Source organism: Cnephaeus nilssonii (genome assembly GCF_951640355.1).
Source record: "Cnephaeus nilssonii genome assembly, chromosome: 5".
NCBI classification, from domain to species: domain Eukaryota; kingdom Metazoa; phylum Chordata; class Mammalia; order Chiroptera; family Vespertilionidae; genus Cnephaeus; species Cnephaeus nilssonii.
Genome location: NC_137076.1, coordinates 47,856,634 through 47,883,597, shown reverse-complemented (window position 1 = coordinate 47,883,597; position 26,964 = coordinate 47,856,634). Strand labels below are relative to the sequence as shown.

Below are 26,964 nucleotides of genomic sequence, written 5' to 3'. Positions count from 1 at the left end.
CAGGGGTATATATTTGCTACAAGCCTATCTGTGTCATCAATTGATTGATTCCTTCAATTGTTTTGCCCAGCAACGGACCTGAGCTTTCCCTGTTTCTATGTGTTCTTTCTCTGTTCTCTGTTCCTATGCTGAACTTTCTCTTTTTCTATGCGTTTGTACACCTTGTGACTGCAGGCTCTCCCTTGTTTTTCAATGCCTCCTGCTTTGAGTCCAGAAACATTTTATTATTTCTGCTTCGTTGGTTTCTGTGATTAGGCTTGCTAACACTCCCATGTCTGCCCCTACGTGCCTTTGTTTTCCATGGACCCCTACCCTATCTGTCTGCATTTTAAGCTAACTTTTCTCATCATGGCATTTAATAATATGCATAAATAAGTGAAACAGGTAATTACTTGATTATATAGTATGAGTTGAACATTTATTAGACTTGATGTATATAGGAAAAAGATAGGAGATGATTGAGAATGAAGTCTATTAGTGCTCACTATTCTTATCTTTATTCCAGAAGCAGATCTAACTCAAAGAATGTTGACTCATGATTGGTTACTTATATTAGTACTAGAGGCCCGGTGTACAAAATTCGTGTACGGGGGCAAGGGGGAGTTCCTCAGCCCAGCCTGCCCCCTCTCACAGTCTGGGAGCCCTCAGGGGATGTCCTACCGATGGCTTAAGCCCGCTCCCCACATTAGTAGGGCCTCCCTCTGCAGGAGACAACCTGGCTGATCTGGGGAAGGCACCACCCCCATCACCCCACTGCTGCTGCCGCTGCAGCCGCCAAGGTGTATTCATCAACACAGACTCCGGTCTCTTCACCACTAAAAAATGAGAACTTTCTTTAGGCATTTTCAAGACGTCTGTTTCATAGGATATGACATTTCTTTTTTTTTTTATCCTCACCTGAGGATATTTTTCCAATGTTATTTAGAGAACATGGAAGAGAGAGGGAAAGACAGAGAGACACATCAATGTGAGAGGCACACTTAGATTGGTTGCCTCCTGCATAAGCCCTGACCTGGGCCCCGGCCAGGGAGGAGCCTGCAACCTAGGTACATGCCCTCGAGCAGAATCGAACCCAGACCCTGCGGTCCACAGGCCGAGGCTCTATCCACTGAGCCAAACCGGCTAGGGCAGGATATGGCATTCCTTAGCCCCTCCAGCAGCGGACCTTCATTTTTCCTCCAGGAGTGAGGTAGAAAAACCCTAGATCACCTTCTTGGATTCTTATTAGGCAAGTTACCAAGAACACTGTGAGTAGTGTATGGGGAGCTTAGCCAATGAGCGGTCAGAAAAGGTGTTTCCTCTGCAGCTCACGTGCAGAGGCGGGACTGCTGGAGAGGACCTTCCCTTGGCCGCGAGCAGGCCCTCTCTCCCTCTCCCTCTTTTTCTCCCTCTCCCTCTCCCTCCGGTCTACTCTCTAAAAAGCAGTGAAAAAATATCCTCTGGTGAGTATTAAAAAACAAAACAAAACACAGAATAACAGGCCTCCTCCTTGGAGATGCTGAATATGTAGGCCTGAAAGAGAGAATTCTTGGCTCTGTGATGATCCCTACATGAATTTTATTAGCAATATTTGGAAAATTAGCCTAAGCCACACCAATGATTCAAGTTTGTGCTTTTCTGTGTTCCAGAGAAGAGTCAAATGATCTTTTGTTTTATTGTGTCAAAACAAAATTTTTCATGTATTTAAATACATAATTCTTATTAAAATACATAATAGCAGATGCAAAAGTTCTGTTTAACTCAGTGAAGGGACTGGCAGGATGATAATGCTGTTCAAAGGAGATTGCCAAAGATGAAAGCCTGAAGTAAAACTGCTAAATTAGATACAATCTGGCTAATGTCCTATAGGACAATAAAACCATCATTTTTTGAATTGGTTTGTCTTCTAGAGAGAAATTAGTTACATCTTTAAAAGCCTAAAAATTATTTTCATCTTCTCACTTTGCTGATCATTAGATGTAACTTTCCAGGGCTGTAAAATGTCAAAATACACTGAGTGGCCGGATTATTATGACCACCTGATGTTTGTAGGCAAATTAGCCGTACATGCCCTCGAGCAGAATCGAACCCAGACCCTGCGGTCCACAGGCCGAGGCTCTATCCACTGCATCATATGGGATATGGAAGCCGAAGGCCTGTTCAAACACCTTTGCTGTCTGCAGTTACCAAAATAAAACGTCTCCCAATTCTCACAGGAACACAAGGGTTGGACAGTCGAGCATTGGAAAAAAGTCATGTGGTCCGATGAATCATGTTTCCAGTTGCATCATGCAGATGTCAGAGTGAGAATTTCGTGGAAACAGCATGAAAGCATGCACCCCACATGCATGAGTACAACCCTTCGAACTGGTGGGGGCAGTGTTATGGTTTGGGGCATGTTTTCCTGGCATGATTTGGGCCCTTTAATTCGTGTGGAACAATGTCTGAATAGCACAACATACCTAAGTATTGTTGCTGATCAAGTTCATCCTATCATGTTGATGGCGTATGCCAATGGAGATGGCTTCTTCCAACAAGATAATGCGCCATGCCACGGTGCTCGTATTGTGCAGGAGTGGTTTCAAGAACATGAGGGAGACTTTACCTTGCTTAGGTGGCCCCCACAATCACCAGATCTCAATCCAATCGAGCATTTGTGGGACGAAGTTAAAAGAGCCATCAGGCAGCTGGTTCCACAACCATCAAATCTCACGGAACTGGACAGTGCTATTCATCAGGCATGGTGTCAGATTCCTCGCATCACCTTTCAACATCTCGTGGAGTCAATGCCAACAAGAATCACCGCAATATTGAAGGCAAAAGGTGGCCCAACGGAGTACTGATTGGGTGGTCATAATAATCTGGCCACTCAGTGTATATGGAATTTATTTAATTGTAAATAGTGTGTCAGAGTTATGTGTTTCATAGAAAAGGAAATGATCACACCCCAGTTATACTGAAAGGACTTGCTTGTCAACGTTTTACTCTGGGCTTGTGCTCGGCCACGGAGGCTGCAGGTGGACCCGCCCTTTCCTCTCAGGGCCCTCAATTAGCTGGGGAGACTGTGGGCGGGCCCACCCTTTCCTCTCTTGGCCAGCAATCAGGGAGGCTGCGGGCGGGCTCACCCTCTCCTCTCTGGGCCTGCGATCGGCTGCGGGGGGGTTCCGGCTGGCCCCTGTGTCCCTGTCCGTGTCCACTCTGGCTCTAGGGGGCTGGCCCGAGCCACTGTACAGCGGCTCAGGTGGTCCCCCTGTCTCTGTCTCCGTCTCTGCTCAGGCCCTCACCTGCGTGAGCAACCTCCTCCTGTCCTGTTGTGACCCATTACGGCATCCCAACCTAATTTGCATATTACCCCTCTCTCTCTCTCTCTCTCTCTCTCTCTCTCTCTCTCTCTCTCTCTCTCTCTTATATATACATATATATATATATATATATATATACATTCAGAATTTAGAAGCACTAGTTGCTGCCCCCCCCCCCCCCCCCCCCGCTCCAATCCCCATTGCCATCTTGCCCCTGGTTTGGGGTCTCCTTAGTCCCTCCAAGATTATCTCACCCCCACCCCTCATATTTAGGGTGGATGTGGGCTTACAGATACAAAGGCCCTGCTCCCATCCCTGTAGTCCACCTAGCAGTTTCCCCCTTCCTGCCCTGGGCGCCTGAGATGTAGATATTGTACAAAGGTTTCTAAATCCCCTTTTTATCTGTGCATTGTTTTATTTAAGAAAGTGGGATCCAAGGTGGGAACCCTCTACAATAAAGTCTGTTGGTGTTTAGGAAGAAAAATTAGCTGAAATACTTTGAATGAGTTTTCATAATCTAGAACTAATATGTTTTTTCTAAGTGGAGATGGCATTATCTATATAATGTGACAAAGTAGTCTTGCTTGTTGCTCTAATTTTCTAAGAACCTGTCGTTCCCTCCCCCTCACCCCTTTGCTATAATAGATTGTTTAATATTTGTGGCAGTAGAGTATGCTAGACTAGTGGAATAATGCTTTTGCTTTTTGAGAAAAAGTGATAAAAATTACTGTGTGCTCTCTCATTCTTGATCTGTTCAGAGGAAGACATTTTTGTTAAGTAATCAGTGCTCATAGAAAAGAATTTCTAGAGTGAGAAAGAAAACTAATTTCTTCTAAAACAGGAGTTTTGTGACTAATTTACACATTTTTGGGGTAAAAATTGCTTGAGAAAATGTACATGGCTTGAATTTGTTGATTTTATTGGGTGAGTCAAATTTTCTATGAGATTTTATTTTCTTTCTTAGAATTTTAACTTTTTGTATTAAATAAAAATATGTAGAATCTATTTCTCTGTGCTATGTTTAATAAATAGAATTTGTTTACCCATGAGGAATAGTTACTGTGGCATATTATTTCACCTTAAATTTCATAATAAAGCCTAAATTCTCATTTAAATTTATATTACCTCCTGATTAAATCTTGAAATAATCTGTTTTGTTTCATTTTTCAGTAATAATTGAATCTATGCCTAAACTACCTCCAGTTAATGAGGAGACTGTAATTTTTAAAAGCGATCGGCAGACAGCAGGGAAGGTTTGTAAAAAATTTCAAATCCTACAAATTATTGTTTCCTTGTGGCATAGTGTTTTTGACTTTCTTTATCTGCCCTAAAAACAGTTTATTAATTTTAGTAGATGAGCAGTCTATAGCTCTCAGATTGTATATTCCCTTAGTACATTTTCATCAGTACTTTGTCTTTATATTGGTTTAATACTGCTTATTACTCTTTGCTGATTGAGTCATTAAATAGGCATGTATAGGTACTTTGCTAGGCAGTAGCTCTTCATATTGAATAAGACACAGTTCCCTACTCTCCATGTACTCACTATTAAGTGCAGAAGATTATTTCCACCATGTAGTAGGTCTGAAAGTTTTTTGGTTTGTGAGTCCCATTGAGAGTAGTGGCTCTCAAATTATGGATTATTAGTATATATAATGAAGTAGTGTCCTTAAGGTGAGGTTTCTTTTAACATCTTAATAATGGAACAAACTTGTGTGTTTATCCTTGATATGGAAGATCTCAAATTTTACCCAGCAGTTATGCAATTCTGAGGAGTCAGTAGAAGACATAAAACTTTTTTAGATTAATCCTGTGTGGCTCAGTTGGTTGAATGTTGTCCTGTGCACCAAGAGGTCGCTGGTTCAATTCCCAGTCAGGGCACATGCCCAAGTTGAGGCTCTTATCACCAGTTAGGGTGCATGTAAGAAGCAGCCGATCAATGTTTCTCTGTCACATTAATGTTTTTCTCTCTTTCCCTCTCCCTCTCTCTTAAAAATCAATAAAAACAGATTTTAAAAACACACAAAACAAACTCAGATCAAATCTGTAAATACCCATCAAGTGTTTCTTTTCTGGGAATGAGTTTTATTCACCTCAGTATTCCTCCACTGTATGTAATACAGTTCTTCATAAATTATATGTGCTGAGTAAATGTATATTGAGTTGAAAACCAAATAAGAAACCAGCTGCTATTCTTTGTAGAAGCAACTCTCTGGAGCTTAGTATTTCCCAAATAAGCAACAGTTGGCTTCTTTTTTGTTTTAGGAAATATAATTTACAGTTAATCGGGAAAAAAGGGCATATTTTGAACTGTATTATTGGGTCATTCATATAACCTTTCCTTTTCTCTGCCTTTGCCTTTTTATTCCATTCTAGCACATAAGTTGACAGGTTCTATACCAAATAGAAATAAGTCACTTAGGAATGCAAAGCAAGCAGTGGCAGAATTAATTGAAGTCTAGAGCTAATATATTTTGGCAATTCTTGAGAAGGTTTGTGAGAGGAACAAAGACTTTTAAATGTCTGAAGGATGATGCTCTACCTTCTTCCCCTTCATATAACTAGGCTTTATACTTTTGCTTCAATTATGGGTACTGCTGGTATCTTGTAAGGAGTTAAAAATACACTAGGGGCTTAACCTCAGAGAAGGTTGAGAGAGGAAAGGAATGGGAAATGAGTAGATGACTGTGCTGTGACTAGCTCTCCCTGCCAATTGGTATAGTACAGTGGTCAGCAAACTCATTAGTCAACAGAGCCAAATATCAACAGTACAACGATTGAAATTTCTTTTGAGAGCCAAATTTTTTAAACTTAAACTTCTTCTAACGCCACTTCTTCAAAATAGACTCGCCTAGGCCGTGGTATTTTGTGGCAGAGCCACACTCAAGGGGCCAAAGAGCCGCATGTGGCTCGCAAGCCGCAGTTTGCCGACCACGGGTATAGTACATTTTGCCCTGGTGAAAAACAAAACATGTCTTTCTGTCCTCAAGAAAGTAGTAGAAGAGGGAAAGGGAAAAGAAGCAATGAAAAACTTACTTCTTTATTTTTCTCTCTGTGAATTGAGCAGATTATTTCCATGATTCCTTTTATTTATGATTTTTATGATAATTGTCCATTTTTCTAAGCAGCTAACTTAGATAATTTCAATTTCAATGTACCTCTGAATTCTCATTTCTTATATCCTCCAATACATTTGAATTCTCATTCCTATAATTGTGACTAGTAATGTTAATATTCAGCTTTTCTGTCATTGACTTTGAAAGAAATCAGATAAAAATGCAATATTTACACCAAGCATGTCAAACTCGCAGCCCATGGGCTGCATGTGGCCCCCAACAAATATTTTTGCGGCCCAGCCAATATAATGGTATGTAAGAAACGTTTTAATAAAAATTTTGTAACTTAATTATTACAATATCCTGTTATACATAATTATTAATAACGAACTGCAACGTTCGCTAATGACTGATTACTATAATCATGTTGCATTCATTTCCCTTATGAGCAGGTGCACCATTTCTCTCCATTAATAATAGCAGTAAATATTTTAGCAGCCGATTGCCATGTCATTAGTCTTTTTTTATTGTATAAAGTATTAAATATGGCTCCTTTTTTCCTGATTGAGCTCCCTCTACCCCCCGCCATTCCTACCCCCCCCCCCAGGACAAGCCCCTATCACTCCAGTGTCTGTGTCCATTGGTTATGCTAATATGCATGCACACAAGTCCTTTGGTTGATCTCTAACCCCCCTTCCCTTCTCTCTGAGGTTGGACAGTATGTTCAGTGTTACTTTGTTTCTGGATCTATTTTTGTTCATCAGTTTATGTTGTTCATTATATCCCACATATGAGTGAGATCATGTGATATTTATCTTTCTCCGACTGGCTTATTTGCTTAGCATAATGCTCTCCAGTTCCATCCATGCTATTGCAAATGGTAAAAGTTTTTCCATTTTTATAGTAGCATAGTATTCCATTGTGTATAGGTACCAGTTTTCTAATCCACTCATCTGCTGATGGGCACTTAGACTATTTCCAAATCTTAGCTATTGTAAATTGTGCTGCTATGAACATAGGGGTGCATATATCCTTTCTAATTGGTGTTTCTAGTTTCTTGGGATATATTCCTAGAAGTGGGGTTACTACGTCAAATGGGAGTTCCATTTTTAACTTTTTGAGGAAACTCCATATGGTTTTCCACAGTGCTGCACCAGTCTGCATTCCCACCAGCAGTGCATGAGGGATCCTTTTTCTCCGCATCCTCGCCAACACTTGTCGTTTGTTCATTTGTTGATGATAGCCATTCTGACAGGTGTGAGATGGTACCTCATTGTTGTTTTGATTTGCATCTCTCAGATGATTAGTGACTTTGAGCATTTTTTCATATGTCTCTTGGCCTTCTGTATGTCCTCTTTCAAAAAGTGTCTATTTAGGTCCTTTGCCCACTTTTTGATTATATTATCTTCCTCTTATTAAGTTGTATGAGTTCCCTGTAAATTTTGGAGATTACACCCTTATCTGAGATAACATTGGCAAATATGTTCTCCCATGCAGTGGGCTTTCTTGTTGTTTTGTTGGTGGTTTCTTTTGCTATGCAGAAGCTTTTTATTTTGATGTAGTCCCATTGGTTTATTTTCTCCTTAGTTTCCATTGCTGTAGGAGCTGTATCGGTAAAGATATTGCTACGACCTATGTCTAATATTTTGCTGCCTATGGAATCTTCTAAGATTTTTATGGTTTCCCGTCTTACATTTAAGTCCTTTAACCATTTTGAGTTTATTTTTGTGTATGGTTTAAGTTGGTGATCTAGTTTCATTTTTTCTCATGTATTTAATCAATTTCCCCAACACCATTTATTGAAGAGACTGTCTTGACTCCATTGTATGCTCTTCCCTCCTTTGCCAAATATTAATTGAGCATAATGGCTTGGGTCTATTTCTGGGTTCTCTGTTCTGTTCTATTGGTCTATATGTCTGTTCTTGTGTACCAGGCAGTTTTGAGAACCGTGGCTTTGAAATACAGCTTGATATCTGGTATTGTGATCCCTCCAACTTTGTTCTTCTTTCTCAGGATTGCTGTGGCTATTCGGGGTCTTTTTTTTATTCCAGATGAATTTTTGGACAGTTTGTTCTAGGTTTGTGAAATATGCCATTGGTATTTTAATGGGGATTGCATTGAACCTATAAATTGCTTTGGGTAGTATGGACATTTTAATGATGTTGAGTTTACCAATCCATGAACAGGGTATGTTCTTCCATTTGTTATTTCTTCCTCTATCTCTTTTGTCAATGTCCTGTAGTTTTTCAAGTATAGGTCTTTTACCTCCATACTTAAGTTTATTCCTAGGGATCTTAATTTTTTCGGAGCAATGGTAAATGGGATTTTTTGTTGTTGTTTCTCTTTCTGTGAGTTCATTATTGGTGTGTAAAAAAGCCATAGATTTCTGGGTATTTTTGTATCCTGCTACATTGCTGAATTCATTTATTAAGTCTAGTAGTTTTTTGATGGAGTCTTTGGGGTTCTCTTTGTATAATATCATGTCATCTGCGAATAATGAGTTTTACTTCTTTTCCAGTTTGGATGCCTTTTATTTCTTCTTGTCTGATCACTATGGCTGGTACTTCCAGTACTATGTTGAACAGGACTGGTGAAAATGGGCATCCCTGTCTGTTCCTACTCTTAGGGGAAATGGTTTTAGATTTTGCCTGTTGAGTATGATGTTGGCTATAGGTTTGTCATATAAGGCTTTTATTATGTTGAGGTATGATCCCTTGATTCTCACTTTGCTGAGAATTTTTATCAAGAAAGGGTATTGGATTTTGTCAGATGCTTTTTCTGCATCAATTGATATGATTATGTGATTTTTGTCTCTCAGTTTGTTTATGTGATGTATCACATTTATTTATTTGCGGATATTGTACCATCCTTACATCCCCGGAATAAATCCTACTTGGTCATGGTGTCTGATCTTTCTTATGTAATGCTGGATCCGATTTGCTAGAATTTTGTTGAGGATTTTAGCATCTATGTTCATCAAGGGTATTGGCCTGTAGTTCTCTTTCTTTGTGGTATCTTTATCTGGTTTTGGAATTAGGGTAAACGTCATTCGTCTTGTACTGACTTGTTTGATGTGCGCAACAGGAAATATTTCGCTTTTGGAGAACAAGAAAAATAGGTTTATTTGCAGAACGCTTATTAATTGGTGCAGTTTTTCAGTGTCTGGTAAGTTAATATTCAAGAAAAAAATATTAATTTTTATTAAAATATTCTATTTTATGTTAACGATTACTCATTTATTTCAACCCTTTGTATTCAGCATGTCTCTATCAAAATAAACCTACCTTTCTATGAAAATTGAAGGTTTGGGGTTTTTTGTGGCCCACATAAACTTACTAAACCTTGTTTATTTGGCCCATGCTAGCCTTTGAGTTTGACATGCTTGATTCACACCTCTAACTTTAGCTTTGTGTAAGTCCAGAGAGAAAAATTAAATCTATTTCTAAATTTTACAAAGAAAGTGTTGTAAATTCAAGAAAGTTACAAGTCTTTCAAAAATATTTGACTATAAGTCTAAGCACCTTGAAATGATTCCCTCAAATAATGGCGGGAGTTGGGGAAGAGGGTTGAAAGTATTGTTAGTTCTACCAGTGTTTTTTTAAAAATTCATTGATTCTGTAAGGAGGTTGAATTATCCCCAGTTACTCGAAAATTTAAAGTTAAAAAAGGAACAAAATTGATTTTACCACCCAGTTGGTTTGACTTATTTTTCTTCTATTACCCTCCCCATTCCCACTGACCTAAGGAGAGCAACTTCAGATTTGTTATTCCTACCTTTTGCCTTTTAATAATGATTTGATAATAATAATTATTTAATAATGATTAATTCCTTTTTATAAATAATGAATGAAATTCCATTTTTAATATTTAGTTCTTTAATATCAGGGGATTTTTAAATAAAGGCCAACCTGTGCCACATATTATCCCTTTATAATATGAATTTTGGTTATTTGTTTTGCATTTTGGTTTTCAGTGTTTGTTAGAGCAGGTTTTGTTTTTGTTGTTGTTTTACTTTTTAATAAACCAAAACCATGAAATCTATTTTTCTGTCAAATATCATTGGATAGGAATTTTTACTGATTTTTTTAAAAAAACTATTTTAAGTATAACAATTTTACATGCAGTAAACATTAATATTTTAAGAAAAATATTTTAAATATAATAATATTACCAAACTGTACTAACATAGTATAATAACACAAAAGTTGTAGGAAATATTAAAAAAATGCAGATAACAAGATTGCTTTTATTCTAAAAAAATTTTTTTTACTGATAATTTTTGAAGTAATATTTTTATTACTGGTTTGCTTGGTAGTATGTGATGATATTTTGGAAGTCTCCGTATTATACTGATGCAGTGTTTTTTTCCTCCCTTAGTAACTTGTGTAATATACACGGTGATTGAAATAATTATTTGACTTAGTCAATGAAGTACAATACTCTTCCTTCATTTTTATTATTTTTATACTTTTTTCATTTTTATTAATGGGAAGTCAAATAGTATACAGTGATTGATAAGACACAATTCTGGATGACTGTGGAGGTTCATCTCCCTTTTTCCCCGTTTGGTAGTTTAGTGAAAAGCTGCATCAGCTGAAAACACAGTAAGGCCTTTGGCTAACGGCACTCTTTGAAGGCTGTTCTCTGAGCTGCAGCATGCAGATCTTGACCCCTCATGTGCACAACTTTCCGGCATTGTTCTGGGGGCCTGGAGATTCCTTGATATGTTTCTTGTTTCCCAGAGAAACTGGGAGTTAACTAGTCCCTCTTAGGCTAAAAGGTAAGCATGGTGTGTGTGGAGAGGGGAGGAGAATGTGGCTTACTCACCCTTGGAGTGCTTTCTGTGCATGTCCAGTCAGCTGACTCAGGCAGGCCCCCAACTGCAGGAACTATGTTCATGTGCATGCACAACATCTAAGCCCAGCCTGTGCAGTGGAATGAATTTGAGTGCCTGAGCCTGTCTTATGCTATATCTGTACTATGTGGTAGTGTGTGTGTCTGTGACCCCTTTTTGGGACAGGAATCCTTTGAGGTCTTTTAGCAGAAAGGTACTACTTTTAATAAGAGATGGCAAGTATTAAATGCTATAGCCAAGTAGAAGGACACTTAGAATACCACCTCTGAAATGACAGGGCAAGTATAAAACATTAGGTAGGTTACATTTTTTGTATGAGTATTTCTACAGAATATATACTGTTATTTAAGATATAAAGAAGGCTACTTGCTTAGTTTAAAGTAAATATCTTATAATTAATTATCCTAAGTTCTGTTCCTCAAACTGCCCTTGCAGCCTATTCCTTCCTTTTCTATCTCTGGTTAGATAGTGTGGAAGTTACAAAATATCCAAAGTCAGGTGGAAAGACTGAGCAGGGAGTCAAGATTTAATGGAACTTTGAGATGAAGTAGGTTGGCCTGAGCCTTGCTTTGTCTAAAATTCTCCTTCACAGTTTACCCCTCAGGTATTAACCAGTCTAAAATCTATACTTTGAAGCTGATAGTTTTTTAAAATATTGTTAAATCCTTTTTTATAACTCCAGATTAGCTAAATTGCTTTTGTGTACACAGTCAAGTTTTCCTATGATTGTTTGGGGTAGGATCATAAATACCCCTTGCATTATCATGAGTGATTTTTAATTGAAAACTAGACAGATTACTGGTTGCCAGGAGTTGAGGAGGAGGTGGGAGGGAGGAAAGTGTGAGTGACTATAAAAAGGCAACATGAGGGATCTTTTTCTGTTTTGGAAATGTTCTTTATCTTGATTGTATCATTGTCAATATCCTGGTTATAATATTTTACTGTATCATTTTATTCCTTTGACATTAACAAAATTACCTTTTATAACAATTATCAGTGCTTTCCATTATAAATATTGCTTTTTGAGTCATTATATATTAAAGGAGGGCTTTGTATTCTATTCTACAGATATTTGAGATATTTGGACCTGTTGCACATCCATTTTATGTATTACGGTTTAATTCTTCAGAACACATTGAGAGTAAAGGTATTAAAATGAAGGACACTATGTATTTTGCTCCATCAATGAAAGACTTCACCCAATATGTATTCACAGGAAAACAGTAAGTAATTTTTCCCACCATCACCAGTAAGTATATTTTAATTGCTGTTTGCTTATCTAATATTTATATTTTAGGAATAATTCTCAGCAGTGGTAGTTTTAAATAGTATCTGTCTTTTTTAGTTCATTTATCTTCCTAATAACACCTCTAAAAGGTAACAATTATCAAATTTTACAGCTAGAGATCACAGTGTGTTGGAGTGACCATCAATTTGCATATTACCTCTTTATTATATAGGATGCTACTTTTAAAAAAATTCTTTTCCATTTTAAATAAAATTTTCATTGGATTAAATTCTAGGTTTATTTTGTAATTTTCAAGAAACTTTGTAATTCTCAAGGAAAAAAAGAAAATAAGGAGATTTCAGGTTGCTTGTAAATTGTAAACTTATAGAAGAGACAACTAAAATGTGTCCCTGGAAAGTTGTGTGTCAAGTGCTGATAAACAAGAATTTACTTAAGTAATAACTTATTACTCCCATTTTGTCTGTAACTTATGCTAAATGATGCCTATAGTATCTGGGTAGTAGTATTTCTGCATATTTATGCTCCTGCTGGTTGTGTACTTTTCTTGTGTTAATTGTGTTGCCAAGTGTTAGCTGTAAAGCTGCTTATATCATTCAAACTTATTATGTAATTTAATTTTTATATAAACTAATGGCATATAGTTCAAGTAGAATAGCTTTTTCTATAAAAATTAGTTGAATGCTTCATAAAGCTGTAATGAATATGAGCTGCTAAGAATATTGTCAAATTAGAAGTGAAAGAAAAGGCCACAGAACATTGGGAGGGGGGATGGGGATCTTTAATCCAAAAAGAATGCACTCAGTTTGACACACAAGTCTCTTTCATAGGTGAAACATCAGGGATATGGTTTTTGCAAGAAATAGAAAGGCAACTTCAAGCAGTAAATAGTATTAGTGCTATGACAAAAGTACTAGGCATAAGAAAGTCTCTATACTACTTACATATTAAATCAAGTCTCTGAATTTCATTCATTATTTCAGAAATGAAAACTTTGTTCCTGATAATTAATTCAGCTAATGTTTAAGCATCCACATAATTATCTAAAGGACCATTTTATAAAACCTATCTTATTCTTTAGGCTGTGTAAAGTTAATTTTTTTAAATGACTGCTGATAAGACAGGTGAATTAAATAGATAGCAAAGTCGTAAAGATTATGTAATATATTTTAAAATCATGCCTTAAATAATTAGCATTTCATTCTGCTTTGAATATTAGGGTGTTGCTGTGGATATGCCATATATTTTTCTTTTGCCATATAAAATTCTTTAGCTTAAAACAGATAAACCTAAAAAAAATCTGAAATATTTATTAAATATATTTTAAATAATAGGAGCAGTCTTTGTTTTTTATTTGTAAGAACAAGAATTTTGTCCTGGAAAGAAATAATAAACTAAAGAGTTGGAGAATTAGGCCTACTCTGCAGAGGCACCACTTTGACCTGAAGAGATCAGAGCCTGTTCTGTTCAAGACTGCATTTTGGGATCTGTCATAGGAACTCAGTGGAATACTTTGCCTTTGAGGTAGATAGAGAAGGTCAGCTCCGCTCCAGCTAACTTGACTCTGGGAAGGCTGTTTAAATCTTAGCTACCTACGCATCAGCTTTCTGTGAAAAGTGGTTTTTAAAATGTTGCTTGATCTTTTCTTTAGTAGATTTTGATTTTCAAAACTAAATGCACTATTTGGGGCACTTTTCCCATTAGTGTCATTAAAGTCCAAACTAAAAGCACCGCAGGCCATGAGATGGCATATATGGAAAAAAGGAGTATTAGAGCTATGTTAAATGTATAGGTGTACGATGATAATTATTTTAAGTGGTGGAAAAATCAGTTAATGCCTCATGTATAATGTCAAAGTTCTGAATCAAAATTTCAGAACAAATGTGTTCATTTCCATATCGTGCCAGATTGACATCGTCAATTGATTTTTATGGATTTAAGATTAATGAATTATTTTAATGAATTAATTCTTAAGAACTCCATTTATTTTTGAGATGTAGTTTAAAGTAGAGAGGGACTAATACTTTGTAATCCTATATAATAAAAGTATAATATGCAAATTGTCCCCTCTACTAAGAGTTCTTCCGTGAGTTCGACTAGGGGGCAGGGCCGGCCAGGGGAAGGGAGGGAGGTCCTTGGCTGGGAGCAGGTGGCCAGAAGAAGGGAGGGAAGCTCTGGCCAGCAGCAATCGGCCAGGGTGGAAAAGAGGGAGGCTCTGGCCAGTGGCGGCAGGCAGTGGGGGAAGGGAAGGAGGCCCTGGCCAGCGGCAGGCACTGGGAGAAGGGAGGGAGTACCCGGCTGGCCGCCACCAGCCATTAGCAATCCTACCAGTGCACTGGTCCTCTAGTCCTATATAATAAAAGCCTACTATGCAAATCGACCGAACGGCAGAATGACCTGTCGCTATGACGCTCACTGACCACTATTGGGCAGACACTCAACGCAAGAGCTGCCCCCAGGCCCCAGGCCAGCCAAGGCGGTTCCAGCCCCTCCAGTCACCCCAAAGATCGGCCTTGATCACCGGCCAGGCCTAGGGACCTTACCCTTTACCCATGCACGAATTTTGTGCATCAGGCCTCTAGTATTTTAATATAATCAAATAATAAGATACTGTCAAACTATTAAATGAAAAAGATTACTAAGATTTAAAATGAGCTTTCTTAAATTATAATTATACTCATAGTTATATATGTACTTTTGTTGGTCATGGAGTGTAAAACTTTCCACTAAGTAATTAATGCTTGTGATTATACTGTCCTTCAGAATCTTCAAAATTCCTCCTCCTCCTCCTCCCCAAACTAGAAAGCCTTTACCCTCTCTGCTTTGACAATCACTGTTTGAATAAGCATTGGTTACTCATGGAGTATTGATATTCCTCAGGTAAATTGAGGAAAAGGAATTTCATGTTATCACTGCCATTAAATCCATAAATCTTAAGACAAGGAAATGCCTCATATTTGTTTTTCTGTCCTTAGCACCTGGAACAGTGTATCACCTATAGTTTGTGTAGAATAAGCATTTATTGAAGTGAGTTTTTATCAACTGAGCTCAGGTATCATGAAAGCATTAATCAAAGTCTTAGCATCTGGAGATGCTTGTGAACTGCAAAAGCGCTTTTCTCTGCATACCTCAGCCTTCACTTCTTATTCTGACCTCCCCACCCCCAATCCTAAAATGTCCAAATGATGTGTTTTTCTTATGAGCTTCCCACATCTTCAGAAACAAGGTAAAGGACATAAAAACGGTTTTTTATTTTTAGCTTTTATTTTCATATATGTTGCAAAATTAAGAGTTGAGCTCATGTCTTCTACTTTTATTATTATTATTATTATTATTATTATTATTATTATGGTTAATCCTCACCTGAGGTTATTTTCTCCATTGATTTTTAGAGAGAGTGGAAGGGAGGGGGAGAAAGAAAAACATCAATGTGAGAGAGAGACAAATCCAAATCGATTGGTTGCTTCCTGCATGCGCCCGACCGGGACAGGTTTCAAACCTGCAGCCCATTAGACTGGGAATTGAATCTGTGACCCTTCAGTGCACAGGCTGATGCTCTAACCACTGACCCAGAGCCACGCCTGCCAGGGGATACTTTTATTTAAAATTTTTAATACTGTAAAATTATATGTGCTTAACAGTATCAGCAAGTACTTCTTTGACTTTTTGTTTTCTCTTCCTAGGGAGAAGGGATCGGATGCATCATGGGAAAATGATCAAGAACCACCACCAGATGTAAGGATAAGTCTTTTTGCACAATATTTTAGAAAGTAAGGCAGGACTTAATCTTATAAATTCATCATTCTTGACCTTAATGCTCTTTATATGCCTTCTGTGAGCCTATGCATTCTCCTGTCTCCCACATGACTGCTGTGTGCCTTTCAATAAGAATTTTTTATTGATCATTTAAAAGATACTTTCAGTCACATTTTAATAATTATTAGCATATCATTTCACTTATAATCTTCTATCTTTAATCAGTTTAATACCTGGTAAAGGCACAATTGCCATTTTTAAAAATTTTATTCTTCAATTTAGTGATTTTGCCATGTGAGACATGAAGATATTTATTAATGGCGTGTATAATAAGCTGCCTTTCTTTTGGAGGTACAAAATTATTAGAATCTACCTACCCCTCCATTTTTACAATATAATTACTTGCTTTAAAAGAATTTTTTGCCTGGCTGGTGTTGTTCAGTAGTTAAGCATCAACCTGTGAACCAGGAGGTCATGGTTTGATTCCCAGTTAGAGCACTTGCCCCAGTGCCAGCTCGATCCCCAGTAGGTGGTGTGGAGGAGGCAGCTGATCAATAATTTTCTCTCTAGTCATTAATATTTCTGTCTCTGAAATATCTCTATTCCTCTCCCTTTCTCTCTCTGAAATCAATAAAAATAAATTTCTTTTTAAAAAGAGTTTTTTATTTTATTTTTTGAGTCTGTGCCAACCAGACTAGTTTTATGTTCCAAAGTAGCTTGATATTAGTCTTTCTAGAGCTGTGAAATAGAGTCAGTGATAATCTGTAGAATTATTTGATTTCACTTTCCATGGAGATGTTTAAGCATATTTTTAAGTTATTAAAATACAGAAATTATAGCAATGAGTGTATACATTTTGTGAAAATAGTATGAATTTATATAGTATAAAATTATTATTATTATTGAGAGTCTTTTTATGTGCTCAGTAGTTCTCATGAACTTTCTCAGTATTATAAATTCTAGGTATTTGTAGATTTAACCTTGTTTATTTTACATATCCTCAATGTTGAAGATTCATGGTCTATGTTAATGTCTAATTTTGCTGAGACATGAATCAGGCAATGCTCACTCAGAGGGTCACTTAACCACCATGAGTCATTTGACAAGTGAGTAATCTTCGTTTAGTATCCAAATTACCATGGGGTTTTATTTTCTAGTTTATGTTGTATGTACATGTGATTTCCATTAAGGCCCTGAAGAATCACTTAATGTTCTTAATTATGTATAAGGCATTTTATTATTGAAACTAGAGGCTCATTGCAGGAAGATTCCTGCAATAGGGCTTCCTGCTGCGGTCCCCGCCCCACCTGCTTCCCTCCCTTCTCCCCCGGCCCGCCTGCTTCCCTCCCTTCTCCACAACCCCGCCTGCTTGCTTCTCTGCAGCTTCGCTCCCTTCTGCAGTGCTTGGCTTCTTTCTACGCTGTCTTCAGTCTTCGCTCTGGCCTGGATATGCAAATTAACCGCCATCTTGGTTGGGTTGGTTTGCATACTCGCCCTGATTGGCTGGTGGGCGTGGCTTGTGGTGTAGCGAAGGTACGGTCAATTTGCATGTTTCTCTTTTATTAGATAGGATTACATGTTTTTAAAGTATTCAAGACTTCACAAAAGTCTTAAAAGGTATTTCTTGAGAAGTGTATATATTCTTATACATCCCTGTTGTTTCAGACTTAAGCATTAAAGTTGCTAATTATGGTAATGCTCACGGTTTATAAAATTGTTTGATTAGGTTAATTATGAAATTAAATCTGAGCATACTTCATGTAGTTTTTTTTCTAAGTAGTTGACTCCATTATTTTCATAATATGGAAAACTCTGAAATTCTAAAGTTTATTTTATTATGTTGACATTTTATAGTTTAGAATATGGCTTGATATTAAATATAGGTTAAAATTTTGAATATCTGGGTTTTAAACTTTAAAAAAAAAATCATGCTGTGCAAATAGAAAATGTTAGACTTGCCTAAAGGAGCTAAAACGTTTAGAGAATGCATCTTAACCTTTTGCACTCAGATGTCGAGTGTGACTCGACACGGTTAGCATTAGAATAAAGGAATCGAGAAAAAAGCAAGCGAGTGCAAAGGGTTAATCATCTTCATATTCATTTCTAATATATAGATACTTATAAATGAATGTGTTTAATAAATGCAAATTTAAATTAATTTGGGTTTAAGGAAAATGTGAAGTTTTACCTGATTGTAGGGAGGTGATAGTAAAATATTGGCAAAACTATCTCTCTAAAATAGCCTATTACTAATTAAAATCCTTTAATATCTCCCTCCTGCTTTTAAGACAATGTTCAGTTATTTAAAATAGCACAATAAGTTTTTTGGTTTCTAATTTCAGTGTCTGATTTTTCTCTTGAAGAAGCTTTCAGTTTGTCTTACAGAACCATTCTCATTTCTTGAATTTACTGAGCCTCTACACATATTCTCAGTCCTTGGAAATTCCTTTCCCTTATTTTCACTGTTAACTCATCATTAGAGATTTATCTTGGGTTACCCATACCAAGAAATCTTCCTTGCCCTTTTTCTTTTCCTTCAGCCTCATATTGCCATAGCACTAAATAAAGCATAGCACTTGCTCATTGGTTTATGTGTCTGCCTTCACATTTGACAGAGAAAGAAATGTTTTCCATCTGATTTCAATGCTTTCTACTGCCTGGCAGATATCAGATTTCACATGAGCTTAAAAATCTTATCACATTAAGATAAGTAAAGGTATGTGAAGGTGCTAATATCCGTTGTTTTTCTGAATTTGATCATGGATTCTGAGGTTGTGGACTCTTGGTTTCTGGAAGATTTGATCTAGAATATATTTCAGCAAGACTGAACTGAAAATCCTATACATTATATTTCTTCCTTTTAAATGTACATACATGCTTACACAGTGAGCCTGCCTTTATGTTTTCTAAGAAACATAATATTTGTTTTCTGATATTAATCCTATCTAATAATAGAGTAACATGTAAATTACCATCACTCCGCTACGCCCACGATTGGGCGGCGGGAGGCTGGGGGGCGGGACTCGGGGGTGGCCTATCCGGCCATTGAGAGGCACGGATCCGCTGCCACTGAGGGGGGCTACCCTGCTGTTGAGAGGCGCAGGGGGCGGGACTCCCGCGCCCTGTGCCTCTCAACGGCCAGATCCGCAGCCGCTGAGGGAGCCTGCCGCGGACACCCAGCTGCGCCTCTCAACGGCAGGGTAGCCAGGTGTCCGCGGCAGCCCCTCCCCCCCCACTCCCCGCAGCTGCCGTTGAGAGGCGCAGGGGGCGGGACTCCCGCCCCCTGCGCCTCTCAACGGCAGGGTAGCCTCCCTCAGCGGCCACGGACCATCAAAAGTGTAGGAGCTGGGTGCCTGTCTGCTCCGGCACCAGGCCTTTCAGAAGCTTCCCCTGAGCCAGAGGCTTCTGAAAGGCCTGATGCACCAGCGGACAGGCACCCAGCTACACTGCGAAAAGCGAAAGCGTGTAGGGGACCCTACACGTGCATGATTCAATCATGCACTGGGCCTCTAGTAGAATAATAAATGCCTGAACTCTAAGAAAGCGTAGAAGTCATAATATATAAAGATTCTAAGTTTTGTTTTTTTGGTGGGTTATAACAGTGAATCTCAATTCTTAGTTACTTATGACTTGCTCTCTTATAATTTAAAATGATTTCCTCTTGGAAGTTGCATCATGCATCATGTATCTGCTTATCAAAGCCTTTTTCTGAAATCCTCTCTAAATAACATCCCTCAAGATTTTCTCCGCCCTTATTTTGCCTTATTGTTTATTTATAACCTTTACTATCCCTGACATTATATTAGTAAAAAATGAATAACTGTATGATGTTTAGAACCGTGCTTGGTTTATACTGGGTATGTGTAAAATTTTGAATAAAAAGTACAACATTCCCTATTTTTTAAAACATGTTTTTATTTATTTTAGAGAGACAGGAAAGGAGAGAGAGAGAGAGAGAGAGAGAGAGAGAGAGAGAGAGAGAGAGAACCATCAATGTGGGAGAGAAGCATCGATCAGTTGCCTCCTGCAGGCATCCTACTGGGGATCGAACCTGCAACCTGGATATGTGCCCTGACCAGGAATCCAACCAGCGAGCTTTTGGTGCATGGGACAACTCTCAGTCAACTGAGCCAGGGCCCATTCTCCTATATTTATATTAGATCTGATACTTTGTCATTTGCATATTCCTAACTAATCCTTTCTTTAGCATTTTTGGCAGTTGGTACTATGATGAATCTTAACTCTAAACTGGAAGTAAAACTTCTAGCTAGGAAGTAGCCGTATCTCCAGGTTGGTAAAATCGGCATTTTAAAATTACCTATCAGAAACTTGCTAGGAATTAAAAAACCAAAAAACCTTGAGTACTCATCTGCTCACTGGCCTGTGTCTATTAAGAGCTTTAGACAGTTATTAAAAAAAAGACTTTATTTTTCTATGATGTGTAATTTATTCAGATATTACTGCAACTACTAAGTATCAAAAGAGTATCTTTTAGTGACAGTGTTAAATAATAGGCTTATTCTTCTCATCTCTAAGTATGTACTATTGAATTGGTAAATTCATGTGATGTAAATCTATATATTTTTCTCTGTCAGGCCTTAGATTTCAGTGATGATGAAAAGGAAAAAGAAGCCAAACACAGAAAAAAAAATCGTATTCAAGGCCGGAAAAAATTTAAATCTCAATTTAATGAGTCAGGTGAGTAAATACAACATATAGCAATTTTTTAAAAATCTTTACTTACATTTATATGTTCATTAGTAATAAAACTGAAGAAAATATCTGGGTTTTATTTTTTATCTCCTGCCATCCAACTAGCATTGGAGGCATTTTAAAGCAAGGAGTGTTCAGTGGTAGTTTTTCAAACTTGAGGATGTAAAAATGACTCCTTGGGGGAAAAGACAAACTAAACCTTGTTAGAGTTGTTTGTGCTCATTAGCACTTTTTCTTAAAAAAAACTAGTGGCTTCCATTTTTAGAATTAAATGATATGATACCTAATATCTTACTCAAGATACTTAATTTTTAACATTCATTTTATTACACCTTTTCTATTTTCTATTTTTTTTAAACTAAACTTTTTATAGATTGAAATGGAATTGTAAGAAATAATAAAGAGATCTTATATGCCCATTGCCCCATTTCTTTCAATAGTAATATCTTGCAAAACTATAAAGTAAAAGATCGCAACCAAGATATTGACAATGATATAATCAAGATTCAGAACATTTCCAAAACAGGAAAAGATCCCTCATGTTGCCTTTTTATATAGTCACTCACACTTTCCTCCCTCCTACCTCCTCCTCAACTCCTGGCAACCAGTAATCTGTTCTCTACCAGGTGTACCGGTTAATAATGCGGATTTTTTTCAATAGATAGAGTTACACATATGTTGATATATATGCGATTTGATATGTTTGCTATTTTGTTGTATCGACAGCAAGCTTCAAAACGTCATATGTCAAATTTTCTGAAGGTGTTAACATCATAGATATTTTTACACTTAAAAATGTCGAATTCCGTGCCAAAAAAAAAAGAGCATTTGCAGGAAGTTTTAATTCATTACTTTATTTTGAAGAAAAGTCCTGCTGAAAGTTATCTTATACTTCGGGAAGCTTATGGTGAACATGTTCCATCTCAAGATACTTGTGAACGCTGGTTTAATCGCTTTAAAAGTGATGATTTCGATGTGAAAGACAAATAACGTCCAGGTCAACCAAAAAAGTTTGAAGACCAACAATTACAAGCATTATTGGATGAAGATGCTTGTCAAACTCAAAAACAACTTTCAGAAAGATTAAACGTTGCTCACCAAACCATTTCCAATCATTTACAAGCAATGGGAAAGATTTTAAAGGAAGGAAAATGGGTGCCACATCAACTGAACGAAAGACAAATGGAAAACCGAAAAGTCATCAGTAAAATGTTGCTTCAACGGCACAAAAGAAAGTCTTTTTTGTGACTGGTGATGAAAAGTGGATTTATTTTGAGAATCCCAAATGCACAAAATCATGGGTTGATCCAGGTCAGCTATCAACATCGACTGCAAAGCCTAATCGCTTCAGAAAGAAGACAATGCTCTGCGTTTGGTGGGATCAGGAAGGTGTGGTGTATTATGAGCTTCTAAAGCCAGGTGAAACCTTTAATACTGATTGCTACTGACAAGAAATAATCAATTGGAACCACGCTTTGATCATAAAACGACCAGAATGTGCCAGAAGACTTTGCAAAGTAATTTTTCTTCATGATAACACACGCTTCAAAACCAGTTAAAGACATGTTAAAAGATCTTGCCTGGGAAGTATTAACCAACCCGCCATATTCACCAGACCTTGCTCCTTCAGATTACCACTTGTTCTGATCGATGGCACACGCACCTTTTGAGCAGCACTTCAAAACGTACGAAGAAGTGGAAAATTGGGTCTCTTAATGGTTTGCCTCAAAACAAGAAAAGTTCTATTGGGACGGTATCTATAAATTACCTGAAAGATGGGGGAAATGTGTAGCTAGCGATGGACATTACTTTGAATAAAGCACTTTTGATGTTTCTCTTGAAATTATCGTGTTTTCTTTGATTACAAAGTCCGCATTATTAACCGGTACACTTAGTATTTCTATAATATAATTTGTCATGTCAAGAATGCTTATATAAATGAAGTAACACAATAGGTTACCATTCAGAATTGGACTTTGTCACGGAGCATAATATTCTGGAGATAGATCAAGCATGTCAAACTCCCAGCCAGTGGACTGCATGCCTCATTTAAATAAAAGAGTTTGACATGCTTGATCTAGACTGTTGTATGTGTCAAGTTTGTTTCTTTTCATTCCAGAGTGGCATGTGAATATGCCACAGCTTGTTTAACCACTCATGCATTGAAGGACATCTGGGTTGTTAACAGCTTTGGGTTATATTAATGAAGTTGCTTTATACACTTGTGCACAGGTTTTTGTGTAAACACAAATTTTCGTTTCTTTGGGCTGAATGTCTAAGAGTGCATTTGTTGGATAATATGATGTTTGTATGTGTAGTTTCTCAAGAACTTGCCATACTGTTTTTCGGTGTGGCTGTACCACTTTACATTCCCATCACCAGTGTGTGAGTGACTGTTTTTCTGCATCCTCATCAACATTTGGTGTTGTCACTGTTTTTTCTTTTAGCCATTCATGTAGGTAGGTAGTGATATCTGTGATTTTAACTTGCATTTTCCTGATGGCTAATGATATTGAACATTTTTCCATCTCTTCAATGATATGTTTGTTTATGTCTTTTAACCATTATCTAATTGTATTTCTGTTTAACTCTTGAATTATGAGCTTGTACATAATTTCTTCCAGTCTTTAGTCTGTGTTTTTATCCTCTTAAAAAGGTCATTTGCAGAGCCAAGTTTTTAATTTTGGTGAACCAAATTTATCAGTTCTTCTTTTATGGAGTCTGAGAATTTCTTGCCTAGACCTATTTCCAAAGATTTTCTCCTATTTTCTTTTCTAAAAGTTTGCAAATTTATTTTAGGTATTCTAGTTCCTTTTCCTTTTCTTATAAATTGTAGAATAATCTTTATATTGACAAAAAGTCTTGCTGGGATTTTGTTAGGAATTACATTAAACCTGTATGTATATTAATTTGGAGAGAATTGACATATTAACTATATTAATGAGTTTTCATTTCTAACATTTATTTGTTTCTTTGTAATTTTTTTTGCTTTTTTCTGTTTGTTTTAGTATGTTCATAATTTCTCATTGAAGCATTTTTTTACTATTCTAAAATATTTCTCAGATAATTCTAACATTTTGTCATCTTGGTATTGGCCTTGATTAATTTTCCCTTTTCATTGAATTTAGAATCTTCTTGGCTCTTGATATGATGAGTTATTTTTAATTGAAACATGAACGTTTTGGGAATTATTTTATAAGACTCTATATGTCTATATGTTACTTAAATCTTTTGTTTTAACAGTCTTGGTTTTAAAACTGCTCTGGCAGGGAAAGGAAGTAGGGTGTCACATTACTCTACCTACCAGATAGATACAAGTCTAGGTTTTCTTCTCAGTCTCTGTTGACACCTGAGGCCAGGAGGTGCCTTTTATTGCTGGGCAAGTGTAGGCCTCCTCTTGTGCCTGGTGGGGTAGGGCTACCTCATTACTGTTCCCCTGACAACAGTGGGGGATGGCCTCACTATCGCTGGGATGTGATCAAAGTCCTGCCTCTCCCGTAGGGCTTTTCTGACATCAGGCAGTGCAGGAGGTGGAGGCAGAGGTCCGGGTTCCCCATGTGATCTCCAGGGTCACTGCAGGAGGCCTGTAACTGGCTCCTTGTTCAACCTGCTCTGACATGACCTGGTGGGAGGTCATCTCATTAAACCTATTAAGGGAGGAAGTCTAGGCTCCCTACTCAGCTTCTGAGAGTGTGGGTGATGTTTGGTTAGAGTCCAGTGAGTGGGAAGTCTAGGCTCCCCACTCAGCTTCTGAGAGTGTGGGTGATGTTTGGATAGAGTCCAGTGAGTGGGAAGTCTAGGCTCCCCACTCAGCTTCTGAGAGTGTGGGTGATGTTTTGGTTAGAGTCCAGTTCTCTCTGCTGTTTGGTTAGAGTCCAGTGATCATTGTCTAAAATTTTTTTACCTTGCTACGTTTTCCCTTTTCTGATTCTCTGGCTATTTGGATACTTTAAAATTAATCATTTTAAGTCTTATGCATTTTTAACTGCCATAAGATATACTGGAAGTTAAAGAAAAGGCTTTATTGAAATTTTAAACAGTATTTTTTATCTGTTAAAATTAATTTTGTTTTTATGCTTTTTTTTTTTTACCCTGCTCAAAGGTGAAGATTTTGCAGAAGTACATCAGAATTGGAATGCTCATAGCTCTGCTTCAGAGCATTCACAAGGATATCGCAACAGAGAATTCACACAAGGATTTTCCCAGGGTAGATATCCTCGACCTTGCCATGGCAGGCCCCCACCTCCACAGTTTTATAACTCAGAGCATATGGTAACTCAGGAGACTTCAGGATTTCCACCTCAGAGACAAGATAATCTTATGCCACAGTATCCCTTTCCTCCTCCAGTGTTTGACATGCATAATTTTTCACTCCCTCCTCCACTACCCCCACCACCTCCACCTCCACCACCTGCATTTGTAAACATGGGTTGGCCTGCACCTAACATGCCACCTCATCCATTATTTCCCATACCATACTCCATCCCTCCACCTCCTCCCCCTCCACCCTTGCCTCCGTCCTCCTCTTCTGGAGATAGTAATTCTTCTCATTTTGGATCTTACTATTAGGTAAATATGTGCATTAACAGAGAAATGTATAGGTTTTTTTATTTTATATGGGAAGGAATTTTTTTTTTTTTAAGAGAGATGATGGATCTAGATTTTTAAAACATTGCAAAAAACTGAATGTTTCCTTTAGTTGTAAGTTGATAAATATTTATAACCTTTGTGAAATTGTATCCATATGAAAATTTCACTTTTGATTTATAGGGAAAATTACAATTATGTAATATTTAATTAAAACTTTTAATCCATGCTTTTCCCATCCCTGTCTAAAAAACAATATATATGGGTTTAAGAATAGATTCTGGAGCAACTTTCATCATGGATGAAAATATACTGAACATACTGATTTTCTTGTTGGTATATCTGAAAATATGATGTTGAAGTCTTATTGAGAGCCTTTAAAATAAACTATTTTTATAAATTTAGACTTTGGAAATTATTTTGATTATAAGTGGAAATCACCAGTAAATATGAGTGTTCTGATGAAAACAAACAAGTGAAGGATACAGAGAAGGCCTTATATGTTGATGAAGCTGTGACTAGGGACCCTACCCGAGGGGTCCTAGATTGTGAGAGGGTGCAGGCCGGGCTGAGGGACAACCTCCCCCCCCCCCACCCCCACCTCCCCAGTGCATGAATTTTTATGCACTGGGTCTCTAGTTTAATAAATAAGAACCTAGCTAAGGGTTCAAAAGGATTAAGTATCTTAACTCAGTGAGGTAGCAAGGAGTTGAACCTAGTTTTATTCATTCTCAGATCAACACTTTGTGCGAAGTTGGTGTGTCACAAATTCCTTGACAGTCTTAGAAAATAATATTGGCATACACATCGGGGTAATCTGGAAACCATTTTCAACACAAGCCCGTAGACTCTGGTTGCACCAGGCCCCTTTTCACCTCCCCATGGGCCAAGGGGTCTCTGCAGGGTTCTTCCGGCACAAGCTGAGAAGCTCTTGCTCTGGTACACACTGACTTCATCATGTGTCATACTTGATTACTCTTTCTTGAAATGTAGTTCTCTTTAGGAGTTACCTTCATAGGTTATGGCACAGTCTTTCTGATTGATAGGATATTGTCAGAGTTAAATGATATTACATCTGGAAGCACTAAAAAACAAAACAAAAAAACCCTTTTGTACGAGAAGAATAATGTTACAATCCAGGGATGATAAATCAAGTTGTTTTAATCACCATGATATCAGACAGTAGATATTTAATATCTAAAGAAACAGCTGAATTATACCATTTAATATCTGCTTTCAATGAAGTTGCTACCTAAGCACCTAGATTCAATTTGCCTTCTTCCTTATACTTAATTCAGGGTTTTTAAAACATTGGGGTACCTAGAAATCACCTATAATTATCACCTAAATTGTGGATAGTTTATAAAAAATGCACATTCTTGGACTTTATCCCAAATTCAAATCCAGTAGATCTGAGATGAGTCTTAGTAAACTATTTAACAGGTACCCCCCTGAGTGATTAACTTCAGG

At 37.4% G+C, this 26,964-nt stretch overlaps 1 protein-coding gene across 1 annotated transcript in view; it reads left to right on the top strand.

Annotated features, from left to right (window-relative positions):
• The window catches only part of NAF1 (nuclear assembly factor 1 ribonucleoprotein), a 51,987-nt gene extending 25,976 nt beyond the window's left edge, over window positions 1-26,011 (top strand). Inside the window, exons 4-8 of the mRNA XM_079771618.1 lie at window positions 4,452-4,534; window positions 12,261-12,415; window positions 16,122-16,173; window positions 20,790-20,892; window positions 25,010-26,011. Coding sequence (XP_079627744.1) covers window positions 4,452-4,534; window positions 12,261-12,415; window positions 16,122-16,173; window positions 20,790-20,892; window positions 25,010-25,476 — 860 coding nt within the window. The 3' untranslated portion in view covers window positions 25,477-26,011. The remainder of the gene's footprint in view (window positions 1-4,451; window positions 4,535-12,260; window positions 12,416-16,121; window positions 16,174-20,789; window positions 20,893-25,009) is intronic.
• Window positions 26,012-26,964: the final 953 nt, after the last annotated feature.